The sequence below is a fragment of the Taudactylus pleione genome, unplaced genomic scaffold (genome assembly GCF_031769625.1).
Source record: "Taudactylus pleione unplaced genomic scaffold, aTauple2 ptg000985l, whole genome shotgun sequence".
Lineage (NCBI taxonomy): Eukaryota > Metazoa > Chordata > Amphibia > Anura > Myobatrachidae > Taudactylus > Taudactylus pleione.
Window position 1 is genome coordinate 1,254,518 of NW_028285386.1, and position 14,690 is coordinate 1,269,207.

Here is a 14,690-nt window from a genome sequence, read left to right on the forward strand (position 1 = left end):
GATCATTATGCTTGCCCATTTTTCCTGCTTTCAAAACATCAACTTCAAGAATTGACTCTTCACTTGCTGCCTAATATACCCCTCCCCTTGACAGATACCATTGTAACAATCAATGTTATTCACTTCATCTGTCAATGGTTTTAATGTTATAGCTGATTGGTGTTTAAATTACTATTTATTACCAAGGCCTTTTACAAATACAATATTACTACGATTGTAGCCTCTTACCCAGTGGTCATGATATTCTGTGTGAGTGTGTGTGTAGGGGGGGGTATAGTTTCCCTCGAGATTGCCCAGAATGCATTGCTTCCTGTGTGCTTAGATATATCTATGACCAGTAGAAAAGTGTGCCTGGAAATGAACAAATGCCGCCTACTCCACCTTATTTCCTATGGCTATTGCACAGAAATGTTCACTCCACCTAATAATGATGTATCAACCCTTTGTATTACACAAAACTGTACAATAGCAAAGTGAAATAGTTTTAAAGGGTTAGAATAAAGAAAATGCATTGGCTATTACCTGTCCATTATCAAGCCACGTGTCTGATCATGTAGAATAGATTGTATGTGACACATCGCACATTGCTTTTGTTAGTATTTTTGTGATTACTGCGCTGTGTGTATTTGGTCACTGTGTTAGTAATGAACCCCCATTGTATATACCACAATTCTTCATCTAACTTCACTTTCCACAACAAGGCCTTGCAGTCACTCATTAGGTAACAGTGCCGTGGTGTAATAGTGTCAAGATAAGCTGATGGTGCTCTCCGGAAGCATGAATTTAAAAGAAAAAAGGAAGTTCTTTGGCAGGACATAGAGAGAGATACTTGCTAGCAAATTATCTGTCTGCAGTCTCTCTCCAACCTGCTTATAAACTGTTGGGCTGGGTACAGGCTGGGAGGCGGACATCTCACAAGCTGATTATTTACAATGCAGATTGTGGGATCCTGGATGATTTGGTTGTAGTGTCTCTTGGCTATAAAACAAGGAAGCCTGAAAGGTATGGCTGGAGATTCACATGCTTCAGGATACATAATGTGACAAGCCAGAAAGGAAAGTGCCCTTCACAATTCAGGATGTCCATGTTAACTCCTATCCTAAGTCCCCCAGAGGTCAATGCTTACCTGTCTAAGGGGGAACGCTTTATAAAATGGGATGATGTAAGTATTCTTGTTTTACTTTGTTCCCTTAAGCCTGGCAACAGTTCATAAGGCATAATGTACTTAATGTATTTTCTCACTTTACTAAATAAGTGCATCTGGGTTAGTTTTATATCATGCAGTATTTGCACTTTATATAATAATGTGCATGTTTTGTATACTCAATATGGTTGATGTGTTTTATCTAAAAATGTAATATATTCCTGTAAAACATGGGTGAGAGATGACACTGAGTTGATGTAAGGTGTAAAAAAAAACAAGTAAACATAAAAAAAGATTTTCTTCATCCATGTATTTTCATCATCTGCTGCAATGTAAACGTTTTTGCACTATTGTTTTGTCTCCACCCTGAGGATCACCCCAGTCCCCCATACTTGTGAGTATACACGCTGTGTGACAACTGGCTTTTTCTGTACTTTGCTTCAATCTAAAAGCCAAAAGAACCAAATTGGTGGAATAAATCCGGCAAAAGGCTCGATTAATACTCTTTCCTATTAAACTTTATTTATAGGGCGCCAAAGGTGGTCTGCAGCTCTGTACAGAGGGCTAAGCAATAAGACAGTTCAGTATATACCAATGGATTAATGACACAGAACTCAGATTTCTCCAGTGTTACCACAATTACCACAGTTTAGAGGTCTAAATACTACATGTATTATATACATATAGGATTTCTAGAGGGGGTTTCCAAATGCTTGATTTAGGAACAAAGCAAAAACTAAAACACTTTCTACAATAAGCCTGCAACAGGTACTTATTTTGTACGTTCATTTGATGATTATTAACTTTTATTTATATAACGCCACCATATTATGCAGCATTCTAAAAAGAATATTTATCATTCATATCTGTTCCTGCTCCATTTGATCTTACAGTCTAAACTCCCTAACATACAAACCCAAATTAGGGTACATTTAGTAACCAGCAATACACCTCTTGACATTTATTTTAGACTAAAGCCATAGCACCTGGAGAAAACTCCACATAGATGAAAAAAACATGTCTCATAATCAAGGGTGCAGAGAGAGGCGGCAGTAATAGTGGCGTCCCACCTCGCGGTGACACCCAGTGCGGGGAGGGATGCCATGAGCGCGGCGGAGCCGCGCACTCCGCCGAAAGGGGGCGTGGCCTCGCCAGAGGAGGCGTGGACTCGGGAAAGGGTGTGGCTTCACGTCCCGAGACTGCCGGCACTTCGTTATCAATGGGGGGTGCTGGAGGTGCGGGCAGTGCAGGCTCAATCTCTGTGATAGGAGCCGACTGCTGCACGTGATGTTACAGTGCAGCACCCACCTCCTGTCACTGAGGGGGAGCCTGCACCTTGGTGTCACCCCTCGGCGGGTGACACCCAGGTGTGGCCCGCACCCCCCTAGTTATGCCACTGGGCGGTAACTAATTACCCGGGCTTGATGGAGGGGCCCTCTCCCTCCACCCTCCCTCCCTCTTACATGTCAGCGGCAGTGTTTCTACAGCCCTGTACTCGCTGCTGTATGCTGGGCAGCAGTGGGGCCAGGGAGGCTGCTGTCACTGCACAACAACAGAAATCTTCTCACATTGATCGCACCCCTCTGGATTTGCCCCTGGCTGAGGGGCTTGAGCACCCCCGCAGTGCCGCAAAGCAAATAATTGTTTTCTCTTTTTTTATCTATGGTGGCGTGGCCATGCCTAGCATCATTAGGCCACACCGTCCGAAAATAACTGGGACTCGGACCGGCTTTTTACAGGCCTGCTCATGATCCCAGCACTATGGGGTAGCAATGCTAACTACTGTTCCTCTGTGTTGCCCGTTGCTTAGTCATATAGATGGTACCTAAAAAATTAGACTAATGCAGAGTGAGTACTATGTTGGTTTGTATAACGCATCTTGGTGATTTCACGGTGTACAAAATAGTGGATTTGCGCGATTCTGCCACTTGCACCTGCTTGAACCTGAATAGGTGGGACGAGGTATTCTAACCAGTGTCGGATCTTACCTAGGGGCTGCGAGGTTGCAGCCCCCTCAGTAAAATCAGCCACTTCAGTGAGCCAGTGCAGTACGCTTCACTGTGACTGGAGGTGGCTTCCCATTGGAAGCGCCACCTGCCAGTCACGCTGAAGACAGGCAGCCCCAGGGAGAGGTGTCTCCTCCCTCTGGGACTGCCAGTCCAGGCTGCAATCAGCAGAGAGCGGCTTCCAGTGGAAGCCGCTGCTCTGCCTTTCGGGCAGCCCTAACAGGCTCCTAAGGGCTGCAACCAATGCAGCCCAGAGAATCTGGTGTTATGCGTGCGCATACGGGGTCCCAATGCCTGCCAGATTCATTGAGCAGGCGGAAGAACCCAGGCTAGTGGAAGAATCCAGGCTAGCGGCAGCCCCCCTCAGTTAAGAGGACAGGAGCCGCTGCTCTTTCTAACGTAGGCCAAGTACAGGGCATGTTTGCACTATTGTGAGCAGGACAGAGATATATATAACAGTGAAAACAGTATTATTCGCAGGTGTTTGTGGGAAGGTGCAAATAGTAGATGAAGATGATGACAGCCCGCCAGGACTAGCTTGTGACTGTCTGTTTGAAAATGCGCTGCTGGCACTGGTTGGTGATTTCTCTTTATTTTGTAGCTCAGACATACAGTATATTATTTGCTTTTGTGTATGTGATTTTGCAAAACTGCTTTTTTCATATACAAGACGGAAAACCTGACTCTACAAATCAACAAAAAAAAATGTCGACATTTTGATGTGACATGTTAAATGTTGACATTCTGAATGTGTCAATATTTCAACCATGTCGACGTAAATGCATTTCCACATATTGATTGCCAGCCTAATGACCATGTCAATATTGTGACGGTTGACATTCAGAGCCCATCGATATTCTGGTGTCGACATTTTGAATGTCAACAAGTGAGCTTCATCATGACATATTCGGCAGCTACACAAGGTTATTAAATAACTATGACTTTTCACTGGAGCGCTGCATTTATGTCATAATTCATTGTCATATAGTCGCTGAACTAGCTGTACTGCTGCTGACTGACACCCCTCAGAAAACCTAAAAGAGGAACACGGACAAAAAAGATTATTTACAAAACTTTGGGCCCGCAGCACAAATACTGTTTTGCAATATCATTCATCTGTTCCTGTGCTACTGCATCTGTCTATGCGAGTAAGCCCAGAATGGGCAAAATATGGACCAGGGTCTTATGTGGCCCATCAGATAATTGGGTCTGACCCCTTTCCTCTTATCCCACCATAACTTTATGCGGCCAGCATTGGTACTTATCAATGCAAAACAAAGGATTGCCTCTGAATTACATCGGAGCCACATACTCTCCTCTTTTTTGTTACACACGGTCTCTGTACTTTCTAGTGCAGCTCAGATATAAGCAGGTTCTGAAGCAGTGCAGATTGCAGGAGCCAGGAGGGTGCACTGTGCAGCTCTATAAGGGGAGGTGAAAGGCAGCGCAGATTGCAGGAGCCAGGAGGGTGCACTGTGCAGCTCTATAAGGGGAGGTGAAAGGCAGCGCAGATTGCAGGAGCCAGGAGGGTGCACTGTGCAGCTCTATAAGGGGAGGTGAAAGCAGTGCAGATTGCAGGAGCCAGGAGGGTGCACTGTGCAGCTCTATAAGGGGAGGTGAAAGGCAGCGCAGATTGCATGGGCCAGGAGGGTGCACTGTGCAGCTCTATAAGGGGAGGTGAAAGGCAGCGCAGATTGCATGGGCCAGGAGGGTGCACTGTGCAGCTCTATAACGGGAGGTGATATCAGCGCAGATTGCAGGAGCCAGGAGGGTGCACTGTGCAGCTCTATAAGGGGAATTGAAAGGCAGCACAGATTGCATGGGCCAGGAGGGTGCACTGTGCAGCTCTATAAGGGGAGGTGAAAGCAGCGCAGATTGCAGGAGCCAGGAGGGTGCACTGTGCAGCTCTATAAGGGGAGGTAAAAGCAGCGCAGATTGCATGGGCCAGGAGGGTGCACTGTGCAGCTCTATAAGGGGAGGTGAAAGCAGCGCAGATTGCAGGAGCCAGGAGGGTGCATTGTGCAGCTCTATCAGGGGAGGTGAAAGCAGCACAGATTGCATGGGCCAGGAGGGTGCACTGTGCAGCTCTGTAAGGGGAGGTGAAAGCAGCACAGATTGCAGGAGCCAGGAGGGTGCACTGTACAACTCTATAAGGGGAGGTGAAAGGCAGCGCAGATTGCATGGGCCAGGAGGGTGCACAGTGCAGCTCTATTAGGGGAGGTGAAAGCAGCGCAGATTGCATGGGCCAGGAGGGTGCACTGTGCAGCTCTATAAGGGGAGGTGAAAGCAGCGCAGATTGCATCGGCCAGGAGGGTGCACTGTGCAGCTCTATTAGGGGAGGTGAAAGCAGCGCAGATTGCAGGAGCCAGGAGGGTGCACTGTGCAGCTCTATAAGGGGAGGTGAAAGGCACCGCAGATTGCAGGAGCCAGGAGGGTGCACTGTGCAGCTCTATAAGGGGAGGTGAAAGGCAGCGCAGATTGCATGGGCCAGGAGGGAGCACTGTGCAGCTCTATAAGGGGAGGTGAAAGCAGCACAGTTTGCAGGAGCCAGGAGGGTGCACTGTGCAGCTCTATTAGGGGAGGTGAAATCAGCGCAGATTGCATGGGCCAGGAGGGTGCACTGTGCAGCTCTATAAGGGGAGGTGAAAGCAGCGCAGATTGCATGGGCCAGGAGGGTGCACTGTGCAGCTCTATAAGGGGAGGTGAAAGCAGCACAGATTGCATGGGCCAGGAGGGTGCACTGTGCAGCTCTATAAGGGCAGGTGAAAGGCAGCGCAGATTGCATGGGCCAGGAGGGTGCACTGTGCAGCTCTATAAGGGGAGGTGAAAGGCAGCGCAGATTGCATGGGCCAGGAGGGTGCACTGTGCAGCTCTATAAGGGGAGGTGAAAGGCAGCGCAGATTGCAGGAGCCAGGAGGGTGCACTGTGCAGCTCTATAAGGGGAGGTGAAAGGCAGCGCAGATTGCATGGGCCAGGAGGGTGCACTGTGCAGCTCTATAAGGGGAGGTGAAAGGCAGCGCAGATTGCAGGAGCCAGGAGGGTGCACTGTGCAGCTCTATAAGGGGAGGTGAAAGGCAGCGCAGATTACATGGCCCAGGACGGTGCACTGTGCAGCTCTATAAGGGGAGGTGAAAGCAGCGCAGATTGCAGGAGCCAGGAGGGTGCACTGTGCAGCTCTATAAGGGGAGGTGAAAGCAGCGCAGATTGCATGGGCCAGGAGGGTGCACTGTGCAGCTCTATAAGGGGAGGTGAAAGGCAGCGCAGATTGCATGGCCCAGGAGGGTGCACTGTGCAGCTCTATAAGGGGAGGTGAAAGCAGCGCAGATTGCATGGGCCAGGAGGGTGCACTGTGCAGCTCTATAAGGGGAGGTGAAAGCAGCGCAGATTGCATGGGCCAGGAGGGTGCACTGTGCAGCTCTATAAGGGGAGGTGAAAGCAGCGCAGATTGCATGGGCCAGGAGGGTGCACTGTGCAGCTCCATAAGGGGAGGTGAAAGCAGCGCAGATTGCAGGAGCCAGGAGGGTGCACTGTGCAGCTCTATAAGGAGAGGTGAAAGGCAGCGCAGATTGCAGGAGCCAGGAGGATGCACTGTGCAGCTCTATAAGGGGAGGTGAAAGCAGCGCAGATTGCAGGAGCCAGGAGTGTGCACTGTGCAGCTCTATAAGGGGAGGTGAAAGCAGCGCAGATTGCAGGAGCCAGGAGGGTGCACTGTGCAGCTCTATAAGGGGAGGTGAAAGCAGCTCAGATTGCATGGGCCAGGAGGGTGCACTGTGCAGCTCTATAAGGGGAGGTGAAAGGCAGCGCAGATTGCAGGAGCCAGGTGGATGCACTGTGCAGCTCTATAAGGGGAGGTGAAAGCAGCGCAGATTGCAGGAGCCAGGAGTGTGCACTGTGCAGCTCTATAAGGAGAGGTGAAAGCAGCGCAGATTGCAGGAGCCAGGAGGGTGCACTGTGCAGCTCTATAAGGGGAGGTGAAAGCAGCGCAGATTGCAGGAGCCAGGAGGGTGCACTGTGCAGCTCTATAAGGGGAGGTGAAAGCAGCGCAGATTGCAGGAGCCAGGAGGGTGCACTGTGCAGCTCTATAAGGGGAGGTGAAAGGCAGCGCTGATTGCAGGAGCCAGGAGGATGCACTGTGCAGCTCTATAAGGGGAGGTGAAAGCAGCGCAGATTGCAGGAGCCAGGAGTGTGCACTGTGCAGCTCTATAAGGGGAGGTGAAAGCAGCGCAGATTGCAGGAGCCAGGAGGGTGCACTGTACAGCTCTATAAGGGGAGGTGAAAGCAGCGCAGATTGCATGGGCCAGGAGGGTGCACTGTGCAGTTCTATAAGGGGAGGTGAAAGGCAGCGCAGATTGCAGGAGCCAGGAGGATGCACTGTGCAGCTCTTTAAGGGGAGGTGAAAGCAGCGCAGATTGCAGGAGCCAGGAGTGTGCACTGTGCAGCTCTATAAGGGGAGGTGAAAGCAGCGCAGATTGCAGGAGCCAGGAGGGTGCACTGTGCAGCTCTATAAGGGGAGGTGAAAGCAGCGCAGATTGCAGGAGCCAGGAGGGTGCACTGTGCAGCTCTATAAGGGGAGGTGAAAGCAGCGCAGATTGCAGGAGCCAGGAGGGTGCACTGTGCAGCTCTATAAGGGGAGGTGAAAGGCAGCGCAGATTGCAGGAGCCAGGAGGGTGCACTGTGCAGCTCTATAAGGGGAGGTGAAAGCAGCGCAGATTGCAGGAGCCAGGAGGGTGCACTGTGCAGCTCTATAAGGGGAGGTGAAAGCAGCGCAGATTGCATGGGCCAGGAGGGTGCACTGTGCAGCTCTATAAGGGGAGGTGAAAGCAGCGCAGATTGCATGGGCCAGGAGGGTGCACTGTGCAGCTCTATAAGGGGAGGTGAAAGCAGCGCAGATTGCAGGAGCCAGGAGGGTGCACTGTGCAGCTCTATAAGGGGAGGTGAAAGCAGCGCAGATTGCAGGAGCCAGGAGGGTGCACTGTGCAGCTCTATAAGGGGAGGTGAAAGCAGCGCAGATTGCATGGGCCAGGAGGGTGCACTGTGCAGCTCTATAAGGGGAGGTGAAAGGCAGCGCAGATTGCAGGAGCCAGGAGGATGCACTGTGCAGCTCTATAAGGGGAGGTGAAAGCAGCGCAGATTGCAGGAGCCAGGAGTGTGCACTGTGCAGCTCTATAAGGGGAGGTGAAAGCAGCGCAGATTGCAGGAGCCAGGAGGGTGCACTGTGCAGCTCTATAAGGGGAGGTGAAAGCAGCGCAGATTGCAGGAGCCAGGAGGGTGCACTGTGCAGCTCTATAAGGGGAGGTGAAAGCAACGCAGATTGCAGGAGCCAGGAGGGTGCACTGTGCAGCTCTATAAGGGGAGGTGAAAGGCAGCGCAGATTGCAGGAGCCAGGAGGATGCACTGTGCAGCTCTATAAGGGGAGGTGAAAGCAGCGCAGATTGCAGGAGCCAGGAGGGTGCACTGTGCAGCTCTATAAGGGGAGGTGAAAGCAGCGCAGATTGCATGGGCCAGGAGGGTGCACTGTGCAGCTCTATAAGGGGAGGTGAAAGCAGCGCAGATTGCATTTGCCAGGAGGGTGCACTGTGCAGCTCTATAAGGGGAGGTGAAAGCAGCGCAGATTGCAGGAGCCAGGAGGGTGCACTGTGCAGCTCTATAAGGGGAGGTGAAAGCAGCGCAGATTGCAGGAGCCAGGAGGGTGCACTGTGCAGCTCTATAAGGGGAGGTGAAAGCAGCGCAGATTGCATGGGCCAGGAGGGTGCACTGTGCAGCTCTATAAGGGGAGGTGAAAGGCAGCGCAGATTGCAGGAGCCAGGAGGATGCACTGTGCAGCTCTATAAGGGGAGGTGAAAGCAGCGCAGATTGCAGGAGCCAGGAGTGTGCACTGTGCAGCTCTATAAGGGGAGGTGAAAACAGCGCAGATTGCAGGAGCCAGGAGGGTGCACTGTGCAGCTCTATAAGGGGAGGTGAAAGCAGCGCAGATTGCAGGAGCCAGGAGGGTGCACTGTGCAGCTCTATAAGGGGAGGTGAAAGCAGCGCAGATTGCAGGAGCCAGGAGGGTGCACTGTGCAGCTCTATAAGGGGAGGTGAAAGGCAGCGCAGATTGCAGGAGCCAGGAGGATGCACTGTGCAGCTCTATAAGGGGAGGTGAAAGCAGCGCAGATTGCAGGAGCCAGGAGGGTGCACTGTGCAGCTCTATAAGGGGAGGTGAAAGCAGCGCAGATTGCATGGGCCAGGAGGGTGCACTGTGCAGCTCTATAAGGGGAGGTGAAAGGCAGCGCAGATTGCATGGGCCAGGAGGGTGCACTGTGCAGCTCTATAAGGGGAGGTGAAAGCAGCGGAGATTGCAGGAGCCAGGAGGGTGCACTGTGCAGCTCTATAAGGGGAGTTGAAAGGCAGCGCAGATTGCATGGGCCAGGAGGGTGCACTGTGCAGCTCTATAAGGGGAGGTGAAAGCAGCGCAGATTGCAGGAGCCAGGAGGGTGCACTGTGCAGCTCTATAAGGGGAGGTGAAAGCAGCGCAGATTGCAGGAGCCAGGAGGGTGCACTGTGCAGCTCTATAAGGGGAGGTGAAAGCAGCGCAGATTGCATGGGCCAGGAGGGTGCACTGTGCAGCTCTATAAGGGGAGGTGAAAGGCAGCGCAGATTGCAGGAGCCAGGAGGATGCACTGTGCAGCTCTATAAGGGGAGGTGAAAGCAGCGCAGATTGCAGGAGCCAGGAGTGTGCACTGTGCAGCTCTATAAGGGGAGGTGAAAGCAGCGCAGATTGCAGGAGCCAGGAGGGTGCACTGTGCAGCTCTATAAGGGGAGGTGAAAGCAGCGCAGATTGCAGGAGCCAGGAGGGTGCACTGTGCAGCTCTATAAGGGGAGGTGAAAGCAGCGCAGATTGCAGGAGCCAGGAGGGTGCACTGTGCAGCTCTATAAGGGGAGGTGAAAGGCAGCGCAGATTGCAGGAGCCAGGAGGATGCACTGTGCAGCTCTATAAGGGGAGGTGAAAGCAGCGCAGATTGCAGGAGCCAGGAGGGTGCACTGTGCAGCTCTATAAGGGGAGGTGAAAGCAGCGCAGATTGCATGGGCCAGGAGGGTGCACTGTGCAGCTCTATAAGGGGAGGTGAAAGGCAGCGCAGATTGCATGGGCCAGGAGGGTGCACTGTGCAGCTCTATAAGGGGAGGTGAAAGCAGCGGAGATTGCAGGAGCCAGGAGGGTGCACTGTGCAGCTCTATAAGGGGAGTTGAAAGGCAGCGCAGATTGCATGGGCCAGGAGGGTGCACTGTGCAGCTCTATAAGGGGAGGTGAAAGGCAGCGCAGATTGCATGGGACAGGAGGGTGCACTGTGCAGCTCTATAAGGGGAGGTGAATGGCAGCGCAGATTGCATGGGCCAGGAGGGTGCACTGTGCAGCTCTATAAGGGGAGGTGAAAGCAGCGCAGATTGCATGGGCCAGGAGGGTGCACTATGCAGCTCTATAAGGGGAGGTGAAAGCAGCGCAGATTGCATGGGCCAGGAGGGTGCACTGTGCAGCTCCATAAGGGGAGGTGAAAGCAGCGCAGATTGCATGGGCCAGGAGGGTGCACTGTGCAGCTCTATAAGGGGAGGTGAAAGGCAGCGCAGATTGCATGGGACAGGAGGGTGCACTGTGCAGCTCTATAAGGGGAGGTGAATGGCAGCGCAGATTGCATGGGCCAGGAGGGTGCACTGTGCAGCTCTATAAGGGGAGGTGAAAGCAGCGCAGATTGCATCGGCCAGGAGGGTGCACTGTGCAGCTCTATTAGGGGAGGTGAAAGCAGCGCAGATTGCAGGAGCCAGGAGGGTGCACTGTGCAGCTCTATAAGGGGAGGTGAAAGGCACCGCAGATTGCAGGAGCCAGGAGGGTGCACTGTGCAGCTCTATAAGGGGAGGTGAAAGGCAGCGCAGATTGCATGGGCCAGGAGGGAGCACTGTGCAGCTCTATAAGGGGAGGTGAAAGCAGCGCAGTTTGCAGGAGCCAGGAGGGTGCACTGTGCAGCTCTATAAGGGGAGGTGAAAGCTGCGCAGATTGCATGGGCCAGGAGGGTGCACTGTGCAGCTCTATAAGGGGAGGTGAAAGCAGCACAGATTGCATGGGCCAGGAGGGTGCACTGTGCAGCTCTATAAGGGCAGGTGAAAGGCAGCGCAGATTGCATGGGCCAGGAGGGTGCACTGTGCAGCTCTATAAGGGGAGGTGAATGGCAGCGCAGATTGCATGGGCCAGGAGGGTGCACTGTGCAGCTCTATAAGGGGAGGTGAAAGGCAGCGCAGATTGCAGGAGCCAGGAGGGTGCACTGTGCAGCTCTATAAGGGGAGGTGAAAGGCAGCGCAGATTGCATGGGCCAGGAGGGTGCACTGTGCAGCTCTATTAGGGGAGGTGAAAGCAGCGCAGATTGCAGGAGCCAGGAGGGTGCACTGTGCAGCTCTATAAGGGGAGGTGAAAGGCAGCGCAGATTGCAGGAGCCAGGAGGGTGCACTGTGCAGCTCTATAAGGGGAGGTGAAAGGCAGCGCAGATTACATGGCCCAGGACGGTGCACTGTGCAGCTCTATAAGGGGAGGTGAAAGCAGCGCAGATTGCAGGAGCCAGGAGGGTGCACTGTGCAGCTCTATAAGGGGAGGTGAAAGCAGCGCAGATTGCATGGGCTAGGAGGGAACACTGTGCAGCTCTATAAGGGGAGGTGAAAACAGCGCAGATTGCAGGAGCCAGGAGGGTGCACTGTGCAGCTCTATAAGGGGAGGTGAAAGCAGCGCAGATTGCAGGAGCCAGGAGGGTGCACTGTGCAGCTCTATAAGGGGAGGTGAAAGCAGCGCAGATTGCAGGAGCCAGGAGGGTGCACTGTGCAGCTCTATAAGGGGAGGTGAAAGGCAGCGCAGATTGCAGGAGCCAGGAGGGTGCACTGTGCAGCTCTATAAGGGGAGGTGAAAGGCAGCGCAGATTGCAGGAGCCAGGAGGATGCACTGTGCAGCTCTATAAGGGGAGGTGAAAGCAGCGCAGATTGCAGGAGCCAGGAGGGTGCACTGTGCAGCTCTATAAGGGGAGGTGAAAGCAGCGCAGATTGCATGGGCCAGGAGGGTGCACTGTGCAGCTCTATAAGGGGAGGTGAAAGGCAGCGCAGATTGCATGGCCCAGGAGGGTGCACTGTGCAGCTCTATAAGGGGAGGTGAAAGCAGCGCAGATTGCATGGGCCAGGAGGGTGCACTGTGCAGCTCTATAAGGGGAGGTGAAAGCAGCGCAGATTGCAGGAGCCAGGAGGGTGCACTGTGCAGCTCCATAAGGGGAGGTGAAAGCAGCGCAGATTGCAGGAGCCAGGAGGGTGCACTGTGCAGCTCTATAAGGAGAGGTGAAAGGCAGCGCAGATTGCAGGAGCCAGGAGGATGCACTGTGCAGCTCTATAAGGGGAGGTGAAAGCAGCGCAGATTGCAGGAGCCAGGAGTGTGCACTGTGCAGCTCTATAAGGGGAGGTGAAAGCAGCGCAGATTGCAGGAGCCAGGAGGGTGCACTGTGCAGCTCTATAAGGGGAGGTGAAAGCAGCTCAGATTGCATGGGCCAGGAGGGTGCACTGTGCAGCTCTATAAGGGGAGGTGAAAGGCAGCGCAGATTGCAGGAGCCAGGTGGATGCACTGTGCAGCTCTATAAGGGGAGGTGAAAGCAGCGCAGATTGCAGGAGCCAGGAGTGTGCACTGTGCAGCTCTATAAGGAGAGGTGAAAGCAGCGCAGATTGCAGGAGCCAGGAGGGTGCACTGTGCAGCTCTATAAGGGGAGGTGAAAGCAGCGCAGATTGCAGGAGCCAGGAGGGTGCACTGTGCAGCTCTATAAGGGGAGGTGAAAGCAGCGCAGATTGCAGGAGCCAGGAGGGTGCACTGTGCAGCTCTATAAGGGGAGGTGAAAGGCAGCGCTGATTGCAGGAGCCAGGAGGATGCACTGTGCAGCTCTATAAGGGGAGGTGAAAGCAGCGCAGATTGCAGGAGCCAGGAGTGTGCACTGTGCAGCTCTATAAGGGGAGGTGAAAGCAGCGCAGATTGCAGGAGCCAGGAGGGTGCACTGTACAGCTCTATAAGGGGAGGTGAAAGCAGCGCAGATTGCAGGAGCCAGGAGTATGCACTGTGCAGCTCTATAAGGGGAGGTGAAAGCAGCGCAGATTGCAGGAGCCAGGAGGGTGCACTGTGCAGCTCTATAAGGGGAGGTGAAAGCAGCGCAGATTGCAGGAGCCAGGAGGGTGCACTGTGCAGCTCTATAAGGGGAGGTGAAAGCAGCGCAGATTGCAGGAGGCAGGAGGGTGCACTGTGCAGCTCTATAAGGGGAGGTGAAAGGCAGCGCAGATTGCAGGAGCCAGGAGGATGCACTGTGCAGCTCTATAAGGGGAGGTGAAAGCAGCGCAGATTGCAGGAGCCAGGAGGGTGCACTGTGCAGCTCTATAAGGGGAGGTGAAAGCAGCGCAGATTGCAGGAGCCAGGAGGGTGCACTGTGCAGCTCTATAAGGGGAGGTGAAAGCAGCGCAGATTGCAGGAGCCAGGAGGGTGCACTGTGCAGCTCTATAAGGGGAGGTGAAAGCAGCGCAGATTGCAGGAGCCAGGAGGGTGCACTGTGCAGCTCTATAAGGGGAGGTGAAAGCAGCGCAGATTGCATGGGCCAGGAGGGTGCACTGTGCAGCTCTATAAGGGGAGGTGAAAGGCAGCGCAGATTGCAGGAGCCAGGAGGGTGCACTGTGCAGCTCTATAAGGGGAGGTGAAAGGCAGCGCAGATTGCAGGAGCCAGGAGGATGCACTGTGCAGCTCTATAAGGGGAGGTGAAAGCAACGCAGATTGCAGGAGCCAGGAGTGTGCACTGTGCAGCTCTATAAGGGGAGGTGAAAGCAGCGCAGATTGCAGGAGCCAGGAGGGTGCACTGTGCAGCTCTATAAGGGGAGGTGAAAGCAGCGCAGATTGCAGGAGCCAGGAGGGTGCACTGTGCAGCTCTATAAGGGGAGGTGAAAGGCAGCGCAGATTGCAGGAGCCAGGAGGGTGCACTGTGCAGCTCTATAAGGGGAGGTGAAAGGCAGCGCAGATTGCAGGAGCCAGGAGGATGCACTGTGTAGCTCTATAAGGGGAGGTGAAAGCAGCGCAGATTGCAGGAGCCAGGAGGGTGCACTGTGCAGCTCTATAAGGGGAGGTGAAAGCAGCGCAGATTGCATCGGCCAGGAGGGTGCACTGTGCAGCTCTATAAGGGGAGGTGAAAGGCAGCGCAGATTGCATGGGCCAGGAGGGTGCACTGTGCAGCTCTATAAGGGGAGGTGAAAGCAGCGGAGATTGCAGGAGCCAGGAGGGTGCACTGTGCAGCTCTATAAGGGGAGTTGAAAGGCAGCGCAGATTGCATGGGACAGGAGGGTGCACTGTGCAGCTCTATAAGGGGAGGTGAAAGGCAGCGCAGATTGCATGGGACAGGAGGGTGCACTGTGCAGCTCTATAAGGGGAGGTGAAAGCAGCGCAGATTGCATGGGCCAGGAGGGTGCACTGTGCAGCTCTATAAGGGGAGGTGAAAGCAGCGCAGATTGCATGGGCCAGG

The 14,690-nt window shown here is 53.6% G+C and overlaps 1 protein-coding gene across 1 annotated transcript in view; it reads left to right on the forward strand.

Annotated features, from left to right (window-relative positions):
• Nucleotides 1–1,063: 1,063 nt before the first annotated feature.
• The window catches only part of PLCB2 (phospholipase C beta 2), a 232,847-nt gene continuing 219,220 nt past the window's right edge, over nucleotides 1,064–14,690 (forward strand). The window contains exon 1 of the mRNA XM_088460803.1: nucleotides 1,064–1,162. Within this exon, the coding sequence (XP_088316929.1) occupies nucleotides 1,079–1,162 (84 nt within the window). The 5' untranslated portion in view covers nucleotides 1,064–1,078. The remainder of the gene's footprint in view (nucleotides 1,163–14,690) is intronic.